The following is a 25,728-nucleotide window of genomic DNA, read 5'->3' on the forward strand; positions in this document are numbered from 1 at the left end:
GTTTGGGTAGTAGTACACAAGTGCTGCACGTGAGGAGCGTTAGCACATACGAGATTCGGAATCATGGAATTAAATCCAAGGGTCCATTATTTTTTTTTTATTTTTACACGCTCACCCGACACACACACCCATGCACGCCGTAGTGGGATTTCACCACCTATGGGAATCGAACCCAAGACCTCATGCTGAAACTCCTCAGAGTTCATTTTATTCTCACGTGAACTTATGTTAAATATAACATTGATTAAGCAATTCTAACAAATTTTGATAGTTATTAAATGGACTGCACTCGATAGGGTTTTTGTTGTTAAAAAGATATCTTAAATTTAGATATCTTTGACTAGCCCTGAGAAAGTTCGGCTCGAAGTTTAGCAACTACGTATTTGGAATTCCCAATATCTTCGACGAGTTGAAGGATAGGCTAGACAAGTCGAAGGTCCCTTCGATTGGTCGAAGCTTTGACTCGATGAGTCAAATGTTATACAAATTATGGGTGGTTTTCAGAGGTGTGAAAGTTAAAAGTTCTCCGACTATAAATAGGAGTCTCTAGGGCCTTTCTAAAACATCTTAGGACATTTTAAAGGTATTCCAAGGGTTTCTAAAAGGGTTCTAGGATTTTCAAATGGTGTAACAAGGGTGAGATTCGAGGTTGTTCGAATCGGATAAGTCCTCTCTTTTTGTAATTTATGCTTTCATAGTGGATTTCTTTCACTTTGTGCCGTGATTTTTTCCTGAAAGGGTTTTCCATGTTAAATTTTTGTCTTCTCTCATGTTTCTTTGGTGTTCTTGGATTGCTATCCTAGATCCATCTCTGTGTGATTCCGCAAAACAAATCTCAACAAGTGGTATCAAAGCTATCGTTGGGGTACAGATCTGGATCTGTAGGATTAACATCAATGGGAAGCATTATGTATGATATTGAGAAGTACGCAGGGAAAAATAACATTGAGTTATGGAATATCAAGATGATCAGTTTCTTAACCAAGCAAGGTGAAGATGATGCTCTTGAGGAGCGAAAATCTACTATGACTGATGATTATTAGAATACCCTTGACAAGAAGGTCTTATTCTCGATTCGTTTATGTCTCACAGATGAGGTTCTCTGTAATGCTTTGAGGGAGAAAACTACGGCTTGTTTATGGGCGAAGTTAGAGGATATCTATACGAAAAAATTCTCTGGAAATCGCCTACATTTGAAGCTACAGTGGTATAACTTCAAGATGACAGAGGGTGGAGATCTGGAGGTCCACATCAGCAACTTTAATAATTTGGTTTGCAAACTGCTGGATATGGAGGAAGTGATCAAAGATGAGGAACAAGCATGTATGTTGTTGAATTCTCTTCCGGCATCGTATGAGTCATTTAATGACACAATGTGCACCACAAATAAAATCCTGAGTGTCAACACCGTTATCTCAGCCCTTCAAGGGAAGGCCATGAGAAAGCTAAATGACGACATGGGAACATCCTCCGATGCACTGATTACAAGGGGCATGAATACTGATCGAGGTATAAGATCCTCAAGACCTAGATCCAAATCCAAGGGCAATGACAAAGGAAAACTAAAGTGCTGGAATTATGGGATGACTGAACACATGAAAAAGGATTGTACCAATCCTAAAACGAAGAAAGAAAACTTAGAGGCTTCTTTTAAGGAGGTCAATGTTGTCACATCTGATGAAGAGACAAGTTGTTGTGATGTTTTATCAGTGTTTATGGTCGGACACTTGCATGACAATTTTAGAGATGAGTGGATCTTTGACACAAGAACATCATATCACATGACTCATTGGAGTTAGTTCGCCAGTTACAAGGAATGCGATGTTAGATAGGTTTTTATGGGCAATGACAATGCTTGTAATATCGTGGATATTGGTACTGTGAGCATGAAGATGTTTGATGGGATGGAGCGTACCTTGACTGATGTCAGGCACGTTCCTAATATAAAGAAAAGTCTGATTTCTCTGGGCCCACTTGATGCTATAGGGTACAAGTTCACTGGTAATGATGGTGTCCTTAAAGTTTCAAAAGGGGCATTCGTGGTTATGAGAGCGCAAATACACGAAAACCTTTATAGGTTAATCGAGAGCACTTCAGCAGATGGAGCGGTAACAGTTGTTGAAGATTCCACGTCTGTACGTATGTGGCATGCATGTATGGGCCACATGAGCGAACAAGGCATGAAGGTGCTTGAGGAAGGAAGCGTAACACTGGAGAAGATTCAGACTAGTGTGAATCCGGCAGACATGTTCACCAAGGTCGTTCTTATAAAGAAGTTCAAGTTCTGTGCAACTTCTCTGGGCTTGATGATAACGTAAAAGAAGGATGAAGTGTACACGAGAAGCATTGATTGAAGCTATGATGTGATGCAGATATAAGAGAAGAGGTTAAGAAGCTACATGTTTGAAGATTGAAGACATGGTGCAAATTGGTGTTAAAAAGATGTCTTAAATATGGATATATTCGACTAACCCTGAGAAAGTTCGACTCGAAGTCCAGCAACTATGTATTTGGAATTCCCGATATCTTCGACAAATCGAAGGTCCATTCGATTGATTGAAGCTCTGGCTTGACAAGTCGAGGGTTACGCAAATTGTGCGCGGACTGCGTAAATTTGAGGCGATTTTCAGATGTGCGAAAGTTAGAAGTTCCCCAACTATAAATAGGAGTCCCTAGGGCCTTTTTAAAACATCTTGAGGCATTCTAAAGGTATTCCAGTGGTTTCTAAAAGGGTTCTAGGGTTTTCAAAGGGTATAGCAAGGGTAAGATTTGAGGTTGTTCAAATCGGGTAAGTCCTTTCTCTTTGTAATTTATGCTGCCATAGTTTTTTTTCGAAAGAGTTTTCCACGTTAAATCTGTATTCTCTTATATTTGCTTGATGCTCTTGGATTGCTATCCTAGATCCATCTCTGTGTGATTCTGCAGAACAAATCCCAACAATTTTGACAAGCGACCAATTTTGTGTCTGATCTCTACAGGCATGGGTTCAACTTCCCTTTCTAACATTACCCAATGCATGTGGTTGTAGGTGATTGTCCACATCGGTTGAGAATAATCCCACCTAAAAAAAAGAAGAAGTGAGGACACCTTGTGTTGTAAAAAAAAAAAAAAAGAATAAATAAATAAATGCCCACTAAAATAGAATATATTTAATATAAGTGAGTTGGAATGAGTTATTGACTTTAAAATAGCCAAGAAAAGGCTCAAAAGTACATGAGTAGGTTGTGAAAAAAAGACTTAATGACTTATCCACTTGATGTTATAAATGTCCAATACAAGATGAGACACAAGATGAAACAACAATATAATAATGAGTGGTCCACAACCCAGCAGTGAAAATCACTATCATATTATCTAGAAAATATTGGGTCACGCTCCATCCACAACTAGTATAGCCAGTTGGGTGGTTTATTGGAATGCAATCCCAAGACTATTGTCATGGAAAGTTCCTCTTCTCATAAGATAAGCAGGGGCTACGGCAATATGAGACAAATCAACCGAAGAATTTGAATACAGAAATGAGTTGAAACCTCTTTAACATGTCTACCTTATATTTATACAGAGATTTTTAGTACAACATCATTCAACACACAATCCTCAGTGTTTCCTTTGATGTAGCCAACTTGACTTTTTGATCTGCCTCAATTTTGGAAGCGAATTGCGTACTGAGTAACTCAGTACGGTAGGCGTACTGAGTAAACTCCGTGGACCCCTGTGTCATTCATGCATTATATCCACTCCGTCCATCTCTTTTAATACATAATTTTAGGCTTAGTCCCAAAAAGGGAGTATATCCGAATCTCAAATGGATCACACCACCAGAAACTGTGTGAATTGAACATCTACCGTTGAAAAATTATTGGGGACAACAGAGGTTTTAGATCAAGCTGATATTTGTGTTTTCCCTTCATCCATGTCCTTCTGATCTTATGAACAGGTTGGATGACAAATAAACATCACTGGGGCCTTAGAAAATTTTCAACGGTTGAAATCAATAGTTCTTCTTTTTCCAGTGGTATGGCCCACTTGAGCTTTGTATATGCATCAATTTTGGGTTGAACCCATAAAATGATCTGGAAAAACGAATGGACGGCGTGGATAAACCGCATGCATTCGCGGTGGGCCCAACTGAGTTTACTCAGTACGATAAGAGCGTACTGAGTAACTCAGTACACAATCCGATTTCCTCATTTTTGTGACAAGCATCGCCGCACAACTCTGACACGTGTACAGTTTAAGAATCACCACCATTTTAAAGATGGTAATTAACCATCAGGTAGTCTAACGATACAGCCGGCTCGCTCGCGCTCTCTTTCCTCTGTCTCTCTCTCTCATGGAGAAGAGAACGACGAAAAGAACCAGTTCGGTTCCCTCCTCCTTCGACTGACCGAACCGACGACTTCGCAGAGGGAGAAAATGGCAACAGGATCCCGCATCGAGGCGATCGTGTCGTCTATCGTGGCCGTCCATCCCCACGAGATCTCTGCTCTCATCCATTCATTTTCCTGCTTCTTCTTTGTAAGTTCCCCTTCCCCATTTCATCATCAGAACCTGTAGATTTGCGTATCTCCTGTTTAATTTCATGGAATTTTGTTACTGGTGCTCCCATATCGTCTGCCGTACACGTGGCACATGCGTATGGTGATCACAGCCGTCCACCTTGTGGACTCCACCATGCGTTTGCGCTGACTGAACTACCTTGATCTGATAATCCTATCCGTCCGTTCAATTTTGCTTTTGCATCGTTGAATGCGGACTGTCGGGAAATTTCTTCTTTATATCTGCTGTATCATGCTGATAAGATGGCTGGGATGGTCCGATCTGTGTATTTTATTGGTCAATGGTCTGTTGATGATTGAACCCGTTGAATTAACGGTTGGGATCTCATCCACTTATGGCATTTATGCAGTTACTCTATCAACGTCTGGCATTCTTCCCACTTACTTCCCCACACTGATTAGTTTGTTGGAATGGTCCAATCAGTGTGATTTTTTGGTCTATGGTCCATCTGGGGTTCGAACCTATGTGAAAATGTTATGTGCAAAGGAGGTGGGTCCACTAATCAGGTGGGCTACTTGTGTGCATATAGACCATTGGTGATTTTCTTTCCAACCGTTCATTTTCCCCATACAAGTGTGGCATACTTGATTAGTGGACGCCTATGATTTATGGGCCATACATTGTTCAGGGTTAGGTCCACATAATGGCCGGCCTTTACCAATGCTACCTAAAACATGAATGCACCCACGCGAGCGATTTGGATTATGGGTCATTTGCGATCATGGTCCCTATTTTTAGCGACCTGAAATTATGGTTCTATATTCTTACATCTATTATGTAATGCAGACCCCGAAAGGGGAAGCAAATAGATCAAAGAAAAGAAGAAAGAGATCATGGTAAAGGACCCAACAATCCTTTAGCTAAATGCTAGAGACCGCGAATGTAAGACTGTGAGCAAGCTCAACAGTCCTCTAGTCTTCAACTAGAGATCTCTTCCTCCCCCCCTTCAACAACTACAGTAGAGAAACAAGAGAATTTTCATAAAAGAGAATATCATTCAACTATGTTATTCCATAGGCCTAAGCCTTATTTATAATGAGTTGTTACAATCTACAATAAAATCTATGGAAAGTAAAAATAGAATTACTAGCTAGCAAAGAACTAAAAAATAGAAAACTACTTAAATAAGCAAATTCTAATATGACTTCGTGCCTAATATAAAGATATCAAATGTAATTTTCTAATGTAGAGATTTGAAAGAAAAGGAATGTAAAGATATTTCCTAAATTAGAAAATTTTTAAGAAAGGTAGGGATGGCCTAAAACGGGAAAGCATGCAAAGTGGACCCGTTCTTGTGCACACGTGTGGAGCGTGCACATGTGGGATGTGGGATGATTGTATCACTAAGTTAATGAAAATTTTGCAAATTTATATTTATAATGTTGAGATTTATGCTTTTATTTATTTAGTTATAATATAACACTATGCGTTTGGGGTCTATAATAACATTCATCATTTCATATATAAACTGTAATATGAGCTCACATATAAAATTACATACACAATGTATGTAGTGGAGTGATGCACATGATTGTACTCCTTGGTTACCATGTATTGGAGAAAGTAGTGTACTGTACACTCATTCCCGTACCAAAGTGACCCATGATTCAGGTAAGAACTCGCGCAGTTGTGCCATGTTGGCACCAATGATTCACCTCTTCAATCTCTCTCCTTGCATGGATCTCCACATTATTCATCTCTCACCTTTTCTCCTAATCTTATAATCAAGAAAATTTTGGAGAATAGAAATACACTATCGCAGCCATTCTCTCCAACTTACAAACAAGAGAATTTTAGAGAAGATCATCTATCTCCCTTTTCTCTTTGTGTTGCAAAACTAGTAAGATCACCTTGAGTGAGAACTCACTCTATCTTCATTCCACCTTTGTGGACATAGGAGAAAACCCTCCAAAGGGTGCCAAAAAGAAAAATCCATCTTTTAGCCTTTATATTTATTTGTAACTTGGGTATCAGGCAAAAAAGGTTAATGACCTTTTTGCCTTGTAAAAATGCCCCTCATCTAGAGCCAAGGTTATGGGTCGTTATATCCGGCACCATCTCTCACCTTCTCTCCACCTTGCAAACAAGAGAACCTTAGGGGTTGTTTGGACGCATGGAGGATGGTTTGCAAGGAGAAGTCAATATCTATGGATATTTAAGTCTTATGGATCTAGACAAAGGATTCAATGGATGTTGAGATTTTGTGTTTGGATGCTTGCATCTAGAGTTCCGTGGATGTTGAGATTTTGTGCTTGGATGACAACTCCTGGAAGTCATTTTCATGATTGAGAATTAAAAAATGTCATGTAGGAGCAAATATTGAAGAGATGAGTTGCAGCACATGTGCACATGGTCTAGGCCATGTACTATGTTGGTCCTATTGGACCTATTCCTAAAATGTGCACATGCTCTCTTTTAAAATTCAGGCAATGTATCATTGGGTTGCATGCGTCTACTTGAGTAAAGAATTTAGTGGGAATGTGGGGTAGAGAGCCCTCAAATCAATTCCTTTGTTCATGAAAAGTTGCATTCCAACTGGGTTGACTGTGTAGATATTCAATTTTCTTCTTCTTCCTCCCCCCAACCCTTTTTTTTTTTTTTTGTGGAAACCCTTGTACAATGGCAACTTTTATCAGCCATACTTAAGGCCATCATACTTAAGCCAGCCAAAGTGTGGAACCCTTAGTTACCCATGGATACCTTTGTCTTAAGCGAAGATCTCCATATATCCAAATGACACCTTAGACAAATTCATCTAACTTTTTTTTTTTGGGGGAAATCATCTTACCTTTTTCTCTACCTTACAAACACGATAAGAATTATCTTGAGAGAAAAAAGCTCTCCACCTCACCCCCCCCTTGCTAGCACATGGGAAAGCCCTCCTAAAAGGTTCTAAAGAGAACACCATACAAGGTTAAAGGACCGTTTTGCTCTTATAAAAATGCCCCTCACTTAGAGCTAAGGTGATAGGCCAATGCATCCAATAACACACATCTAATTCAATCCTGAGAGCCTGAATTACCTTGTTGTTGATGGAGAATAGACAAAAACCACATTGATTAGAAATATATCCAATTATTGGTTATCAAGTGGATGGCTGAACAAAGGTTACTTGTATGTTTAAGATCATCTTATAAGTGTGACACTCGGTCCAAGCTTCAAACGGCCTATGATTTGGATGATTTGAATTAATTTTCATTTGCATAGGGTTGTCAACGGGCAAGGCTAGGGCTAGGGGGCCGAGGTTTGTCCAAGCCCGGCCCAGGCCCGTGACAGGCCAAAACTCATGCACCAATGATGTACGGATAATGAGAAAGAATACCAAATTCCTCGAGTGAATAAAACCTTGAATCCACAAGAAAAAAATATATAAAACTCAAATATTTTAATTGAATAATGTCTAATATGTATGATTGTCTGTTTTTCTCAATTACACCACTAATAACTAAAAAATAAATCAAAATTCGTAATTACCAAAAATAACAAAATTCTAACCCTAACAAAAGTCCTAATTCTAGCAAAACACTTCTAAAGCTTAATTTCTAAAAATAAAAATTCTAGATAAACTTTTTATAGAAGAGTTCTAGCATGATTACAAGTAATTTCTAAAAAGATGGAAAATCTAAAACTCAAAAGAAAAGAAAAAAAAAACTATAAAAATCAGAATTACTAAAAATAGTAAAATTTTTCTAAAATTTTGTTTTTGAGTTGGAAGCACGCATTTTCTTGCGAAATGGATTGATGCGACCCACCTTGTGGGTTGGTTGGCCCCGGAGTGCCTGTTCTAGTCAAAATTCATAGGTTGTGCATCCCGTAATGATACCTGGATCAAAAGTTATTTACGATTTACGGTTCGCACTTCGAACGATAATTTCTCCCTATTTGGAATGAATTTCTTCGATTCGGACGTCCTTGTGACCCATTTACATCATGCCCTACATAAGATTGGGCTCGGATATGACGGACTAAGTCCGCTTTCGTTTTGCCTTCTAGCCATGCTAAGAATGTACCTATGCCACATCTTACATTAGACCCCTCCACTTGGAAAAAACTCGTCCTTGAGTTGTCCAACGGACTCGGCTCATGATACTCACACAAATCCGTCACGATGAAAGTTAATGACATCTTCATGTCCTCGGGAGGATCAACAACATAGGCGCCGATCATCTTATTCCTTTGCTTTTTATATGTCTTAGCTGGAAACCTCTTCTTGTGCAGGTGAACTAGTACATTATCACCCACTTTAAACACCTTCTGACGATGATGTTCGTCAGTCTTTTCCTTAGCATTAGACTCCTGTAATGTTTTGGGCATCAACAGGGCTAGCACAACACATAGACTCATGCTATCCTCCATTAGACCCTTATGGATCAGTTTTTTCACGTGTTCCTGTAAGATCTCGCATTCTTTGGGACTGATCCGATTATGTGGGTGATTAGGCAGACTTGCCCCTGGGACAATATCAATGCGGTGTTGTATATCCCTCATGGAGGGCAACCCATCGGGAAGTTCATCGGGCATGATTGCCTTGAATTCCCGCAACACTGGCTTTAACTTCTTTGGAACATTCGTGACCTCTACTTCTTTTCCCTTTTCAACTAAAGCATTGATCTTCCCCATCTCATCAGATTATTTGACGAAATCTCATGCAGTGACAGGAGATTGCATCTCTACTTTAGAAGTCTTGGGTTGGTTCTTCGTTCTCATAGGGGGAGATGATAATTTTCTACCGTTTTTAACAAATATAAATACGTTATGCCGATTTCTATGTGTAGCATCAACATGATATTGCCATGGTCGACTAAGTAGCATGTGACAAGCTTACATGTCAATTACGTCACACATTAAGTTGTCCTTATAATATTTACCAATGGAGAAGGGAATACGACATTGTTCATTTACTTTTATTTTACTGACTTCCTTGATTCATTTAACTATGTACGGAGAAGGGTGCTTTTCTGTTTTCAGTTGTAGCTTTTTCACCATTGTTTTTGACATGAGATTCTCGTTGCTCCTAGCGTCGATGATCACATTATAGACTTTTTGGTTTACAGTGTACCTCGTTCGAAAGATGTTGTCACTGTAGCTCTATCTCCATCTTTGGCATATACAAAAGCTTCGTCACAATTAGAGTGGTGGCCTGCAATTCACCATTATCGGGTTGTGGCCTACGATTCATCACTAGTGTCGCATCACAAACATGATGATTGCGAGCTCCATCACCGATCTCACGTTGTTCATTATTATGAAGATGGGTCTGACCTAAGGCTTTCGTCATGCGATCGATTGTTGCCCGCAGTCCTTGCATAGCTCGTCGATTATCTCGTTGCGCTGCCTCAAACGCTGCCGCTGTCAAAGGACAATTCCTTGGAGCACCATCCATGAGATTGTTGCCCACACCATTGTTAGATGCCATACCAACTGGCGCAGGGAAGAATGTGAAGAGATAATGAGAAAGAACACCACCGTCTTCCTCAAGTGAATAAAACCTTGAATCCATAAGAAAAAAGATATAAAACTTAAATATTTTTTTATTAAATAATGTCTAATAATGTATGATTGTTTGTTTTTCTTAATTACACTACTAATAAATAAAAAATAAATCAAAATTCATAATTACCAAAAATAACAAATTCTAACCTAACAAAAGTCTTAAATCCTAATTCTAGCAAAACACTTCTAAAGCCTAATTTCTAAAAATAAAAATTCCAGATAAACTTTTGCTAGAAGAGTCCTAGCATGATTACAAGTAACTTCTAAAAAGATGGAAAATCTAAAACTCTAAAAAAAGGAAAATACTACAAAAATCGGATTCCTAAAAATAGTAATTTTTTCCTAAAATTCCATTTTTGAGCCGGAAGTGCGTGTTTTTTGCGAAACGGATTAATAACGTGACCCACCTTGTGGGTCGGTTGGCCCCGGATTTCCTATTCCAGTTAAAATTTATAGGTCATGCATCCCGTAATGATACCCAAATCAAAAGTTATGGCCAATTTGCTGTTCGCACTTCAAATGGTAATTTCTCCCTATCTGGAATGAATTTCTTTGATCTGGATGTGCCTGCGGCTCATTTACGTCAAGCCCTACGTAAGATTGGGCCCGGATTTGACAGACTACGTCCGCTTCCGTTTGGCTTTCTTCTGGTCTAGCCATGCTAAGAACATACCTGTGCCACGTCTTACATCCCTGCCCGTGATATTTATTCTAAACTGAGCCTGAGCCTGACCCTACCTAGCTGTCGTGTACAACTAATGCTGTTAAATTGCTACTTAATGAACATTGAATATTTATATAAATGGATGGTAAAATGTAAAATGTTGAGTGCTAAAATTGGGAGGGAATATCACATGATTAAAATTGTCTTATTAGTTAAAATTTCCAGTTATGCTCAGTCTGAAATTGGGTCAGCAATTTAGATGGTTAAGATTTCTGTACATTTGTGGCAAGTGTACATTTGAAGAGCAACCACCATTTTTTAAATGGTGAAAAACTAACACTGGAGTCATGCCACGTAAATAGCGTCCCAGTAACTGGTGTCCTCCATAACAACTATCACTGGAAAACATGCGACAACTAAGCTCTGTGAGGCACGCTGCATTCTTTGTCTGACATCCACTCTGTCCATCAGTTGAGCTACCTGTTTTTCATTGTATATAAGAAAAACAAGCTCGATCCAAGACTAGTGGGCCACACCATCGAAACAATGTAAATCACAAGTAAAAAACCTCTAAATTCACAGTGTGGCCACCTGAAGGTTTGAGTTAAGCTGAGTTTTGAGTCAAGCTGAGTTTTGGATGACTCGTGATGTTTGGGCTCGCCTAATGATTGGTTTGGATGGAACATAATGTACACAATAGGCCCCAAGTAGTGGCCAACCTACATTTTGAATCAAGTTGAGTTTTGTGACTCGTGATAGGTTGCTGTCCCCATCGCCATTATGCCCTGTGGTGTGAATATTGAGTTCAGGTCCTAACATGAGGTGCCTCAACTGATCGATGGAGTGGATGTCACACAAACATCACAAACATTTTGGTGGCCTACAGAGCTTGGGTGATGGAGATTCATATGTATTGTAGAGATTCCAGTCTCTCTCTTGCTTCAGAAAACCAACAATCAAATGCAAAATCAGGATGTTAATTATGAAGTTAATGCTTTGAACAACCAGGCCAGACTGGACTTGGGCAAGGCTGATGGGCCTATATATGAAGCTCGGGTTCAGCCCAATTTATAAAATGGCTTGAATTTTAGGCTCGGGCCAGTCCTCGGGCTTGATACACGCCCGGTCTGGATGCCTGATGGACCTGGCCCATTGACAGCCGTACAATTGCACCATGTGTGCTGGGCAAAGTTGCCACTAATATTGTGGCATGCACCAATAATTTAGGCATTAGTATGGTTTGAATTAATCTACATTTGGAGCTCTTGTTCATAGTAACGAGATTTGCTTTCCGTGTTTGGAAAAGAAATGCAAATTTTTTTTTTTTTGAGAATAGTTTTTTCAGGACATCATGCCAATAGTGAGGTAATAAAGAAAGAAGCCAAACCAACAAAAACTAGAAGAAAAGGATCTTTTCTCCAAACTCATTTTGCTTTATTTAAAGTTGGTAGTGAGGATTTTTTGGTTCAGCCATTCAGGGCTTTATTTGCTAGAATTCCTCCACTCTGCCGCATAACTTCATTCCTAGTTTTCAAAGTTTCCTGATTTATCCCCAAATTGTTACTGTCTCACTGAATTTTCTCAAATCTGAACTTATTTAAACATGCTTTTGATAACTGCTCACAATCTTAGTTTCCTATCTGTTTGATTAGCTAATGAAATTGTTTAAAGACGCCCTATCTGTGGATCTGAAATAGGTTAGCACTTAGCAACAACATAATTTTATATATATATATATATATATATTTGTATTTATATTGTCCTTTTTCAGGGGTTTTAGTTCGACTCTTACTTTTTAATTTCTTGGATTGGAGGTTCAAACTGCCTTTCTTCTATCCTTATACAGTTCAAATATGGTGTAACTTCTGAACTTTGTTTGCTCTACTTTTGCAGATTTTAAGTGCATATTTCGTCGTTCTCCCATTACGTGACGAAGGTGCAATATCTTTAGGCCTAACTAATCTGCCGGGACTCTTTGTGGGATCTTTAGCACTCACACTGGTTGCTGCTCCAGTTTCCACTGTCATGTTTTCACTGCCTAATCTTTCCAAAGGGAGGGTAAGGACAGTAGTCTTGTTCTTCTAATTTGAAGGATTGAATCCTATGGTTGGATGAAGTGTGTTGCATAAGTTAGCTGCTGATTTTGCTGGGCAATTACCCTTCATGTAGAAATTTTACGTTGCATTTGAATAATCGAGTTGAATTGCAGACATTCAGTTCAATAAAAAGGAAATCACCACACTGTAATGATGTTTCATAGCTTAGTTGCGGGGTCCATCTAACTATTCCCACTTTGAATTGCACTCCAGCTCCTGCTTCCTACCTATTTATACTTGAAATATTTTGAAACAGACGCTTCCCTGCTCTCACATCCAAATACGTTGTTGCTTCGCTTCATGCTTCGTGCAACTAGATTTCTTAGTACTCATAATGAGGTACTAGTAGCCCCTCAAAATTGCATTTACAAATCTTTCAACTCTAACTTGAAAGTAGTGTAGGTGCAACTTGGTGGCTACTTCCTTAGTACAAGTAATAAGGAAGATAACTTTAATTTTATTTTTTTTATGAACTATTGATATGCTGAGAGCAGGATTCATGATAAAGCTTAGATGCTGATAATGAGTCAGGCTACTCTTAGGCGTTCAAATCACAATCTCAATTCTATCCTTTCTAGTCTTCGCACCATCCATCTCAACATCCTCATGTCTACAATACTCATGTTGCTTCGTAATTGCTTGGCAATCTGCCCTGCATAACATAGTCAGTAGAATAGCTGTTTTATAAAGTTTTCCCACAAGTTCCTATCTGGCTCATTTTGAAAACTAAAATTTGATGTTACTACATTTGCTTTTATTTTGTGATACTTACAAATACATTATTTATAATTAGGTGTATCGTAACAATTATATTGTATTAATTTATGAAACTTCAAGAGATGCTAAAATACACATATTTGCATATTTGAAAATCAAATAATTGTAAAAACGTCGCATACATGATAAGTTTCCTTTAATGGGGGCCTAAAAGCATGTAACGCTGACTAGGGAAACATTGGGCAAGCATAGGGAAAATGGTGGAATTTTTCAAGCTAAAATACACATATTTTGCGTATTTAAGAATCAAATAAATAGCAAAAAAGACACATTTATATATTTCAGAATCAAATAAATTTTCCTTTAATGGGGGCTTAAAAGCATGCATCATTGAATAAGGGAAACATTGCAGAAACATGGGGAAAATGGTGGATCCATCCAACAATCCATCCATGCATGCACACGCATACAAACAAACATGCATGATCCATCCATCCATCCATCCATCCAACCATCCATTCATGCATGCATCGTACCTACATGCATGCAATGATACATACACACACAGGCATGATCCATCTATCCATCCATGCATACCCGCATGCACACATATATACATGCATCATCCATCCAACCATCCATCTATCCATCCATGCATGCATACATACATACGTACATCCATTGTCCATCCATTTATCCATGCATGCATACATATACACACAAACATGCATTTACATACAACCATGCATCCATAAAAAAAATGAAATGGATTTTTATTTTTTTTTTGTTATAAACAGATTTTTGGCGATATTATCAAAATATTGATGATAAATTGGCGATACAAGTGACACTTGGAATTTACATGGTCAGAAACATTGGTGATACATTAGCGATATTAATACATTGGCGATACTTAGTGATATATTGCCAATACCTGGGATTTCTAATATTACCCGTGTTATCGGTATCGCCGAGCTGACGATACCGATAATATCGCTGATGCCCAGAACACTGGTCACAACCATGTAGGCTTTATGTAAATGAGCCATATCTATCGGAATTGAATGACCATAGGCTTGTTTGAAAGACGACTCAATAGGCTTTCAAATGAGACCATTTTCATGTCAGATGTCACTTTGACATTGTTGGATATTAAAAATAGCCCACAAAAAAAGGGACAAAAATACTAATGGTAAACAGGGCCAACTAATTCTAACTGTAATTAGTAACTAATGGCCCGTTTGGATAACACCAAATAAGTTACTTTTTCTACTTATAGCAGTAGATAAGTGACTTATTTCAGATAAGTAAGTTTGGTTTATGATTAGTTAGAAGTAACTTTTTTACTTAAAAGTACATAATCACTTCAGTTAATTTTTTTAGCTTTTCTACTTTTCATAAGTTGCTGAAGAGAGGCATCAGGAGAGATGAAAGAGAGGGGAAGCTGATAAGTATGTTGGTCACCAAACATACTTTTCTTCTTAATAAGTAGAAAACAAGATAAGCTACTTGTGGAATAAGTAGCTTATCTTAAGCAACTTACGATCCAAATGCCCCCTAAATGACTATTGAATTAGTCTACAATGCCCATTGGGATCACTAATCTTCTATAAGATGTAGACTATCATAGTGGTCAATATCTCCAAGTTGGATAGTTGGACATTCCAAAACCTTAATTAGGACCCTTGAACGAGCCTGTTCATCGATCATCCAGCTTGTGTGGCCTGGATGCGGCCTAGATGGCATCATTTTTCTTGAACTTTGAAAAACTCATCCTCAAGATGACTGATGGTAATTATCCATGGCATCGATCCATCTTTATAATGCCATTTCTTTGGATTTGGTGGTGTATTCCTCCATGTAGACAAGGCACGGGGTAGATCGGATCACCTTATCTCCTTGTGTACTTGGTCTACACCTTGGCTTTGTTGCTTTGTCATTTTTGGTATGGAACAGTGTTTTAACAAGCTATGCTATGTAGTGTGTAGCTTACGCTACATAGTGTGGTTTAGCCTTAACGCTATGTAGCTCTTGAAAATAAGCTTAAGTTGTGTATAGCCTACGCTATATGATAATTCACATGTTCTACACGCTACATAGACTATGCTATGTGGTATGTAGCTTGTTACAAGTTATTTTTCACTACAATATTAAAATCAATTAATGTTTTCAATGATTTGTTATATTTTTCTGTTTTTAATAAAAATTAGTTAATCTGTTGAATGCTGTTAGTAAGATAATATAACTAACAATATTAAATCAATTTTGTTGCTCTTTCTTTACTTTCATACTTTATCATTGCCCTTTCCTATTACTTTAGGTTGCAATTGTTTGCACCTAATATCATGAAATTTTTTTAAATTTCATTATTAAACAGTCTAATTTGGTGTAGAATATCATGAAATTGGTGCAACCTTGATTAAAAATCTAGAAGTAGCGTGTAGCTTATGCTATACGCTATGTAGCTTATGCCTCACGCTTCAAAGGGGTGAACGCTATGCTACATGCTATTTGCTATTTAAAACACTAGTATCGATTATGGAAACAATGTGTTCATCCCAATAATGACTGTTTTTACCTTCTCCTTCTCCGCAACGTATGTCTCATCCGATGAGTCACATTTGAATTCCTTTGTAATGCAACTAGATCAAGGAAGAAACTGATTGCAATGAAGTTCAGCGTACTAAATTGAAAATTCAAATTGCATATGTGAAAAGGATACAATAACTGTGACTGCGCACATATGAGAAAAGACACAATGACTGACTGCGAGCAAGCTCAACATTCCTCTAGTCTTATACTGGGGATCACTACCCTCCCTTCAACACACTACCGTAAAAATAAAAGAACTTGCTCAAAGAAAATATCATTCAACTGTCTTATTCTATAGGGCCAATGCCTTATTTATAATGAGTATTTTCAAGGTTTGCTCCTTGAGAAAATCTTTAGCATATTTAAGGAATCCAAAAATAGAATTCCTTGCTAGCCAAGATCTCTCCTTAAATACGAAACTTTAATAATTACTTATTTCTTAGCATAGAGATATTTTCCTAACATAGAAATATGAAAGAAATGAAATTAGAAACAAGCTAAAAAAGGAAATTGGACATTTTCTTATGCACACATGTGGAGCATGCATGTGTGGGATGTGGCGCGGTCGCATAAATTCCCCCCGTCTTAGAAAAACTTGGCTCCATTGAGTAAATGGCAATGTACTCCTAATAAATCTTTGGGTTGCTGTGCTTGAAATCGTTTGCTGAGATCCACATGTTGCCGGATCTCAGTTGGCCCTTCCACTTGAAGAGAAACTTCTAATACCTTCATTGGTGTGTGGAACTTAGTTGATTGCCCAACACATCTTCAGTGATTTCTTCGAATTGGTGGGGTACCTTGGGTATCTAGATGGCTCATTCTACCATGTTCTTATCTTCATGATGTCCAAGATAAATTATAAGGTCTTCCACATTGAAAATCGGGCTGGCCTTCATTTCAGGTGGAAGCTCGATCAGGTATGCATCATCACCTAGCTTCTTCAAAATGCGATAAGAACCCACCTTTCTGGAGTGAAGCTTGGTGTAAATGCCTATCGGAAATGGAAACCTTTCCTTGGATAATTATAAACCTGAATAAAGGTTTTATACATGAATCTAAAAATAATTTTAATCAAGAAGGATGATTTTTTTTTTTGAAACTCTAGATCTCAGAATGTTGTCAGCTCAGTTTGTAAGTCGTATCTAAACAATTAGTTTCAACTCTTTGATCTTCTTATTTGCTAATTTGTTATCCTATAGAGAACCCACTAGCTATTATTATTGTAGAGTTTTTTTCTTTTCTTTTCCTTTCTCATTTTCATTCTGTGATATGTGCTTCTTGAAATTTCAGGCTTTGCTTTTGATACACAGGTTTTTTAGTGTATCACTTGTAATATTCTTCATTCTATGGTATGCGTCCTCACCTGGATATTCACCTTCCATTTCGAAGGTAAGAGTCAAATCTGATTATATACATAAATAAGCTTTGAGTTGATATTCTTATGTTTATCTTTCCTTTCTAATTCTTGTCATTCACTGTGTTTATTCTGCTATATCCAGGTTTCAATTTCTGATTCCATAGTGAAAGAGGACAGAAAGGTTGAAGATAATCAAAGTCCTGCATATTCTGCAGGATGGGGCCACCATGGATGGTTATATGTTTCAGTTAGAACTGGCTTCTTCCTTTGGGTATGAGGGTAACAATGGTTGGCTGCTGAGGGATTAAGCGGTTCATTAATAGTTTTGCTAAGCCCATGCTCACCTCTGTGGGGGCACCAGAGCCATGCATCAGCTTAGGGCTGTCAATGTGTATGGCCCCGTGTATAACTGATGGACCCAGCCTGATTTTAATGGGTCCGGGTCCCATCTTTTGTACCCATTCAGTATTCGGGTTGGTTTCGGGTCTCACCTTTTGGACCTAGTTAAAACCAGGTCTAGTCAGGTTCAGGTCTGGTCGGGATAGTTTTTAGCAGTACCATCATATATTTATTATATTAATAATTTCAGCAATGAAATGAGGTTTCCTAAGCCACACACATCTAAGAGAGCCCATTTACTTACCATAAACGTGTCAAAGTGACACACGTGTGAGATCTGATTCATCTATCTGGTGGGCCCAAACATGTAGCTCTTATTTTTCCTGGACCGAACTCGAAAGCTAGATCCAAAGACCTGATGGGTAGCTGAACCTGATAGGATCCAGGTATTCAAGAACTAGACCTGGGCTGGAAGGGATCAGGATCTGGCAAGATGTGAACCCAGTTATCTTGGGTATGGGTACTATAGAACCCGACCTGTTGACAGCCTTACATTAGGTGGAGCCTCACCATGTAGATGACCATGTATCAAATATCAGGAGGGTCCACTCATCAAAATAAATAAATAGATAAAAGAAGTTCCACTCATCAGGTTGGCCACCTGTGTATATTGCGAACTTTCTGTAAATTGTCCATGTTTCTCATACATGTGTGGGGCCTGAAGGGACCCAGCCCGGCAAGACGCCAACCTAGTTATCTTGGGTATGGGTAGTTTGGGACCCACCTGTTGACAGCCCTACATCAGGTGGAGCCCTGTAGATGACCATGTATCAAATATCAGGAGGGTCCACTCATCAAAATAAACAAATAGATAAATGAAGGTCCACTTGTCAGGTTGGCCACCGGTGTATATTGGAAATTACCTGTATATTGTCCATGTTTCTCATGCATGTGTGGCCCTACCTGATGAATGAACCAGGCAACCAGCCCAATTTTTGGGCTAAGTCATCTATACGGAGCTGATTTCTTATGCACGGCTAGGATGTTCCACAGAAGTGCCTGTTTTGCATGTATGCCCACATGCATGGGCATAGCACAGCTCATTAATATGAAGTGGTCACTAGAAATCATTTTACTAAAATAGTCTGATGCAATGTCCATTTGTGTTCTGTAGGTTGCACTGCTTAATCTTATTACTATATCTTCGACCTGGGCTCGAGTAATTGACATTATGGACAGTGAGGTTTGTATGCTTCTCGATAGCATTAAGGAGATAAGTGGTGGCTTTCATGCAATCTTTGACTGACTTTTGTGTTCAGTCAGGTTCGAGATTGATTGGCTTTGTTGGTGCTGGTGCTACACTCGGGCAGCTTTTTGGGTCATTGTTTGCAGCGGGAACTGCTTGGTTGGGACCTTGTATGGCTTTCCATCTTTTCATTAACTGGAAGCTGTGGTTTGTGAATTGTGATGCTTTAGTCCTGCTGCTGCTTTTTACCCATCCTTCTATGCCGTTGTTGATTTTTAATCTGTGTTTTCTTTCAGTTTTGCTTCTCTTTGCTGCTTTCTTGATGGAGCTTGCTGCACAGGCATCAAAAGGAATCAACCAGGATACACGCCATCAGTCTGAAGAATTGTCTTCCCTCAGGTGGGTTATCCTTGGATTTCTTTGCTACAATTGTTAAAAAGCTAGAAATATTTTTTATAAACAAAAAAGGTGACTTACTGAAAATACTGTTTTGTATTTGATGAAAGGAAATGGACTTTAGTAATTGAGCAATTTTATGGGGTTAAGTGGACCACTTTTCTAGTTTCTAACTGTTTCAAACTTCACAGAATGTCTAAACGTAGTAGTTTCAATAAGGTTATGACAGAAAGTGATCCTTACTCATTTTTAGCAAAGGTGAAATACTGAGGACTCCATATAAAGTGGACATAGTTGGAACGATTGTGATGGAGATCGGTCTAAAGGTCAGCGTGCAGCCAAAGTCATAAGACTTAATCTCCTATCTGATTCAATCCATTGTATGACTTGCGTATTTCAAAAGAGTTAATACAAAGCAGAAACCCAAATAAGACTGCACTATAGATTGTGCTTTCAACCCTTCAAACTTGTACAAAAGGCTGTAGGTTGCTTTTGAACGGTAACATTAATCTCTCGAATGGATAATTATTGATTTATGTTAAACATCCAAATCACCCATCCCAGATCTGCAATGTTAGCCTGAAGAATTAGGTTCTGCGCTCCAAATCTTCACTACGTGTGTAACAGTCATCATGGATGAACATCGATGCAATGAATGATTCAGTGCCTAACATTATGAGCATGACAAATTTAGATGTTAATGCTGTTTTGATGTGTTTCCACTGTTAGATATTCCTACAAGTGATTAACAGAAGCACAACACTCATAGACTTTCAGTTCATTTCATAAAAGAAAAAGGTTACCATAATAGAGCAAAAATCCTTGTAGAAGGAATATTAATTCATGAAGAAGAAAACGATCACTCAGATAAAGAGGACATGTGATATGAAATAACTGAAGAACACATTACTTAAGATCTGGTCATTTGTGGGATGAAAGAGTGAAAGCATAGAGGCAAGGAAGAAGCATACATTCGTCCTTATTCTCAATGTTACGCAAGGAGTAGACATGATGGTCCTTTATATAGAGGTTCAGATGTGTCTCTCAATGTTTATATAGCAATGATAAACACAAAGATGTAAGATGCATGCTGGATTATGGAAGGTGGTTTATAATCATTGTCATTTGAAAAAAAAAAGTTCTGGTTTGGTCACAGGCAGAAGCCTGTGAGAAAATGAGGCATGATGTAGGTGACTGCTTTCAGTCTGATAATGATGCAAGGGCAAATCAATCTTGACGTAATGGTCCGCTTCTCTATTGGAGGAAATTAATGTCTACAGGTGGCTCTGTGATTGTCTTCACTCCATGAAATGCATATGCATACAAAAATAGGCTGCAAATTGTTACCAGTAGGCCAATAGATTCCTAACCTGCTTCTGCAACTAGCATTGCGAATGCAGTCTTCCAGTATTCTGCTCCAGCATTTTATCCATGATCTGTGAATAGAGAAACAATGTGGAGATACATGAAGCTTCAGTTTATTATATAGTATGTGGATTTTATTTGTTAGTTTCTACTTTCTAGTTGGTATTAGGATTTTCCATGTGGGTTTGTACTTAGAAAATATACATGTTCTTATTTGTTTATTGGTTTTGGCTATTTTCTCTCATAGAGAATCTATTCCAGCTGAACATGCTCAGGCCGATGGACAAGCAAGACCCGCTCACACAGTATCTTCCCCTAAATCATCTACGCCCACAGAGCCTCAGCTTTTCATCATGTTAGATGGGCTGCGCCTGATAATGTCATCAACTTACCTGCTTTATGTGTCTCTATTTCTGTGGTTGAGTGCAGTTGTCTCTTCCTTCTTTTACTTTCAGGTATGCTAAGCATTTTATTTATCAGCCTGCATTCCTACATGTAAAGTGATCTGATAATGTGATGATATTGTACAGTGGTTGAGATTGTCGATATGTGGCAGTGGTTGAGATTGTCGATATGTGGCGGTCCATATCCTGAAGTCTAGGCAATCAGGGGTGGCCTGAAATGGATGGTTAACTCATAAAAGGGGCAATAACCTATATTTAACAGGCAAAACTGACAATAATCAGATGTCAGAGTTGGTCACTGACTATGGTTTTGGGCCTGTTACTCATCCACATGGTGACCCAATATCTATTGGTTCTGATAATCTATTTGCCTTACATGTTTGCCATGAGTATGGTGTATACAGGCACTTCGTATTTGAAGCACATGTTAGAATGGCATTCTTTTTGTAGTTTGGTATAGGAAAGTGAAAGAAAAGGAATAAGGGAGAAAAGGGAGGAGAATGAAAGAAGAATGAGAAGGGTTGAATTTGAACAACCTGTTACAATATGCCTTCTGCACCTTAGGTTTACCAAATACCATGAAGGGAGAAGCTACATGATCAAAACACCAAAGACAAGCTGGACAATATGTTATATATGGCCTTGATTAAGATCACTTAGGTGGGCCATACAATCGTATGGACACACCCCTCATCAATAGCACTCCCCCTCAAGATGGATCATGGATGTCATCCAAGCTAGCCTGTGTTGAATGCTTGATAACAGACTTCTTCTGAGAGCTTTGGTAAAAATGTCTGCAACTTGATCCTGAGATTTGATGTATGCCCAAGATTTCTCTTTAGGGGACATCTTCTCATGAATAAAGTGACAGGCACTAGGGGTTCCAACCCATGGCTTAGTGGTAGACAGAGACACAGAGTGCATTTCAACACTGAGGTCATGAGTTCAAGTGCCATGTGGTGTGTGTAAAAAAAGTAAAAAAGTGACAGGCCACTTCAATGTGTTTGATCCTCTCCTGGAAGATCGGGTTATTAGCAATGCGTGAAGCCACCTGTTTATCACAATGTAAGGGAATGGGACCTTCAATTGGAAAACCAATATCATGAAGCAATGTTTTTAGCCACATTAGCTCACAAGTTGTATGTGTCAGGAATCTATATTCTACCTCTGCAATTGATCTTGCTACCAATTCTGCTTTTTGCTCTTCCAAGTCACTAATTTGCACCAACTTATATATGCTAACCAGTAGTCAAGCATCTATCATCAGGGGAACCAGCCCAATTTGCATATGAGTATCCTTCAGCATGCACATCTCTTGTTAGTTATACCACGGCCGGGGGATCCCTTCAAATACCTTAGTATTACAAGTAACTGCATCTCGATGAGAGGTTTTAGGAGCCTGGATGAATTGACTAACAACACTTGCAACAAATGTTATGTTAGGATGGGTGATTATGAGATATATAAGCTTGCCAACAAGCCTACTATACTTGCCTGGATCATCAAATAAATCTCCTTGATCCACAACCAGCTTCTGGTTAGGGTCCATATGAGTATCAATAGGTTCAACCCCAATCATACCAGTCTTTGATGGTAAGTTTTGTAATGTACTTTTGTTGGGAAAGATTAAATCCTGCCTTGTACCTGGCCACTTCATTACCTACAAAATAATGCAGCTCACCCAATTCCTTGGTCTGGAAATGATTCCTGAAATACGCTTTGAGACGAAATATGCCACTGCCATCATTCCCTGTAATCACGATGTCGTCAGCGTACACAACCAACACAATCTCACATGCACCTCTACTTTTCTTAATGAAAACCAAGTGATTGGCTTTGCTTCATACCATTCCAAACTCTAACCCCATCTGGCTAAATTTCTCAAACCATGTCTGATGAGACAACAACTCGTAAACGGATTTTTAAAGCAAACAAACCTTATCTGACTCTCCTTGAGCAACAACCTAAGAGGTTGCTCCATGTACACCTCTTCAGACAAATCCAGGTTCAAGAATGCATTTTTAATATCTAGCTAATGTATAAGCCCGTTCAAATTTGTAGCAATAGAGAAGATAACTTGGACAGAGTTTACTTTTGCCATGAGGGATTATATATATATATATATATATATATATATAGAGAGAGAGAGAGAGAGAGAGAGAGAGAGAGAGAGAGAGAGAGAGAGAATAATCCACACCAAAAGTCCATGTGAATCCTCTGGCGACAAGACGGGCCTTTAACCGGTCAACAAAGCCATCTAGAAGATACTTTATAGTGAAACCTATTTACATCCCACAGCTCGCTTACCAGCTAGCAATGATGTCAACTCTCATGTCCCATTAGAATGTAAGGCTTGCATCTCGTTATCCATAGCTTTCTTCGAACCACTATCAGATAGGGCTTCCTAAAAGGAATGAAGAATAGACACAGATTACAAGGAACACACAAATTGTTGGAATGAGATACATGATCTAGTTACACATAGTTGGAGATAGGACGAAGAGTGCAAGACCGAGTACCTTTACATACAACAATTGGTAGATCATTCGATATAGGATGATGCAAGACAACTAACCACTTGCTCTAAAAGCTCGAACTGATAAAGCACGGCGAATTAATCCCTTTGTCTCATAGCCCAGGCCCCAAATCCATGGGTTAGGTCCTCGGCCGAACCCTCCTCGTGGGCTTCAAATTCATGGGTTCCACCCCCTTATGGGCCCCAAATCTATGGGTTCTACGGGCTGCCCACCCCGAGTGTGCCCTTGCATCCCACAGGCCACCCTATTCGAATCCGGTGTGACAATGCCCCCGCATTAATCACCCTTGGTGAGGAGTCTCGAACACGAGACCTCCCGCTTTGATACCAATTTGATGTGGTACAACTAACCACTTGCTCTAAAAGCTTGAATTGATAAAGCATGGCGAATTAATTCCTTTATTTCATAGCCCAGGACCCAAATCCATGGGTTAGGTCCTCGGATGAACCCTCCTCGTGGGCCCCAAATCCATGGGTTCCGCGGGCCGCCCACCCCGAGTGTGCCCCTGCATCCCACAGGCCACCCCACTTTAGCCCGGTGTGAAAATGCCCCCGCATTATAGGAGGGGGCAATGGATCTGTTGATGTGGAAGATGACGGTTGAGAACATAAGGGATAGGTGGTGCACCACCACCTTCTTCCCTGTAGTGTATACCAGGAGTGCGTGAGTAGTAGATGGGTCAATCAAGAGTGATAGGTCTGGAATGGGTAAAACAACTTGAGGTGATGCATCCATGTCCATAGACTTCTAATGCTGAGAAAGAGAATGGAGTTGATTCAAAGAAATTAATATCAGGACATACAAAATGTTTTTAAGGAAGGGACAATAACACTTGTATACATGCTGAGGCCTGGAATATCCAAGAAAGATACATTTCAAAGAGCGAGGATCTAACTTGTTAAACCTAGGTCCCAAACAGTGAACGAAACATGTACACCCAAAAATCTTTGGAGGGAGAGAAAATAAAGGACACTTGGGACTTGAAATTTGATGAAGAACTTTTTCCTTTAAAATAGATGAGGGCATATAATTGATGAGAAAACATGCAGTGTGAGTATAACTTTTCTTGCCATATTATTATAGCCTACTAATCTGTGTTCCTTGCATGGACTTCTAGGAATCTCCATATTCATCTAGAGTTCTTCATAGCATTTGTCATGCTCCTTTATATTATGGGCTCTGACCTCATAGGTTCTAGCCTCTGATTACTCTTTAGAATCTCATACTGAAACTTGTTGCCTAACCACCATGCCGAGCTACCCCATGGTGTCTGTTCCAGATTCGTGTGATCTGAATTATGGGTCATTTGCAACACAGATCACTGTTTCTACTGATCCGAAATTATGGTCCTATACTAACGTACACATTTATTAAATTGTATTGCACATTTATATCTAGAACTGTAGAGATTTATATTCTGATTTTTCTATAATCTCAGCTTCATATAAAACTTTATAGAGTCTTTGAAATGGACTTTCCTCTAGAAGAAAGAAAGGACTTTACCATCTTTGGGATCTGATGTTGCACTGCTGCTTAATACCTTAGTAGATGGACTCTATTACATAAGTTGATTCCTAATTTTTATCTCATAACATGACATAGGTAAGCAGTTCGTATTGTATCGGCCTCCCAACCTCGCTAAGTGATCTTTACGCTGCATGCATATAGTACACTACTCTGCATTCAGGATCTATAATAATAAAATTCATTGTTTCATATATAAATTACAATATCAATTCGTGTATAGAACTGCAGTGAATATTCTTAGTCTATAAACTGGAATGGCCCAGATGATCCTACCCCTAGTGTACTGTGCTTTAGAGGTAGTCACGTGACATCTACCTGTTTCAGTACCATGCATCGAAGCTACCCATGATCTGGGTGAAATTGGTTTCGTCACTGTAAGCGTCATCTGAAGATGTAACTTGCAGTGAGTCATACGAACATATTGCATATTAACTA

The 25,728-nt window shown here is 38.9% G+C and overlaps 1 protein-coding gene across 4 annotated transcripts in view; it reads left to right on the top strand.

Annotated features, from left to right (window-relative positions):
• Window positions 1-4,307: 4,307 nt before the first annotated feature.
• The window catches only part of LOC131253559 (uncharacterized), a 30,840-nt gene continuing 9,419 nt past the window's right edge, over window positions 4,308-25,728 (top strand). For 2 of the 4 annotated variants that reach the window (XR_009175253.1, XM_058254595.1), the window contains exons 1-8: window positions 4,308-4,518; window positions 12,611-12,775; window positions 17,413-17,511; window positions 17,622-17,750; window positions 18,993-19,061; window positions 19,138-19,234; window positions 19,361-19,463; window positions 21,073-21,280. Coding sequence is in view for 3 of the 4 variants with exons in the window: in XM_058254595.1 (XP_058110578.1) it covers window positions 4,417-4,518; window positions 12,611-12,775; window positions 17,413-17,511; window positions 17,622-17,750; window positions 18,993-19,061; window positions 19,138-19,234; window positions 19,361-19,463; window positions 21,073-21,280 (972 nt within the window). In the remaining variant the exon portion in view is untranslated. Of the gene's footprint in view, window positions 4,519-12,610; window positions 12,776-17,412; window positions 17,512-17,621; window positions 17,751-18,992; window positions 19,062-19,137; window positions 19,235-19,360; window positions 19,464-21,072; window positions 21,281-25,728 lie in introns of those variants that run through there. The other 2 variants (XM_058254594.1, XM_058254596.1) reach the window with 2 other exon arrangements.

Source organism: Magnolia sinica, chromosome 8, assembly GCF_029962835.1.
Source record: "Magnolia sinica isolate HGM2019 chromosome 8, MsV1, whole genome shotgun sequence".
NCBI lineage: Eukaryota > Viridiplantae > Streptophyta > Magnoliopsida > Magnoliales > Magnoliaceae > Magnolia > Magnolia sinica.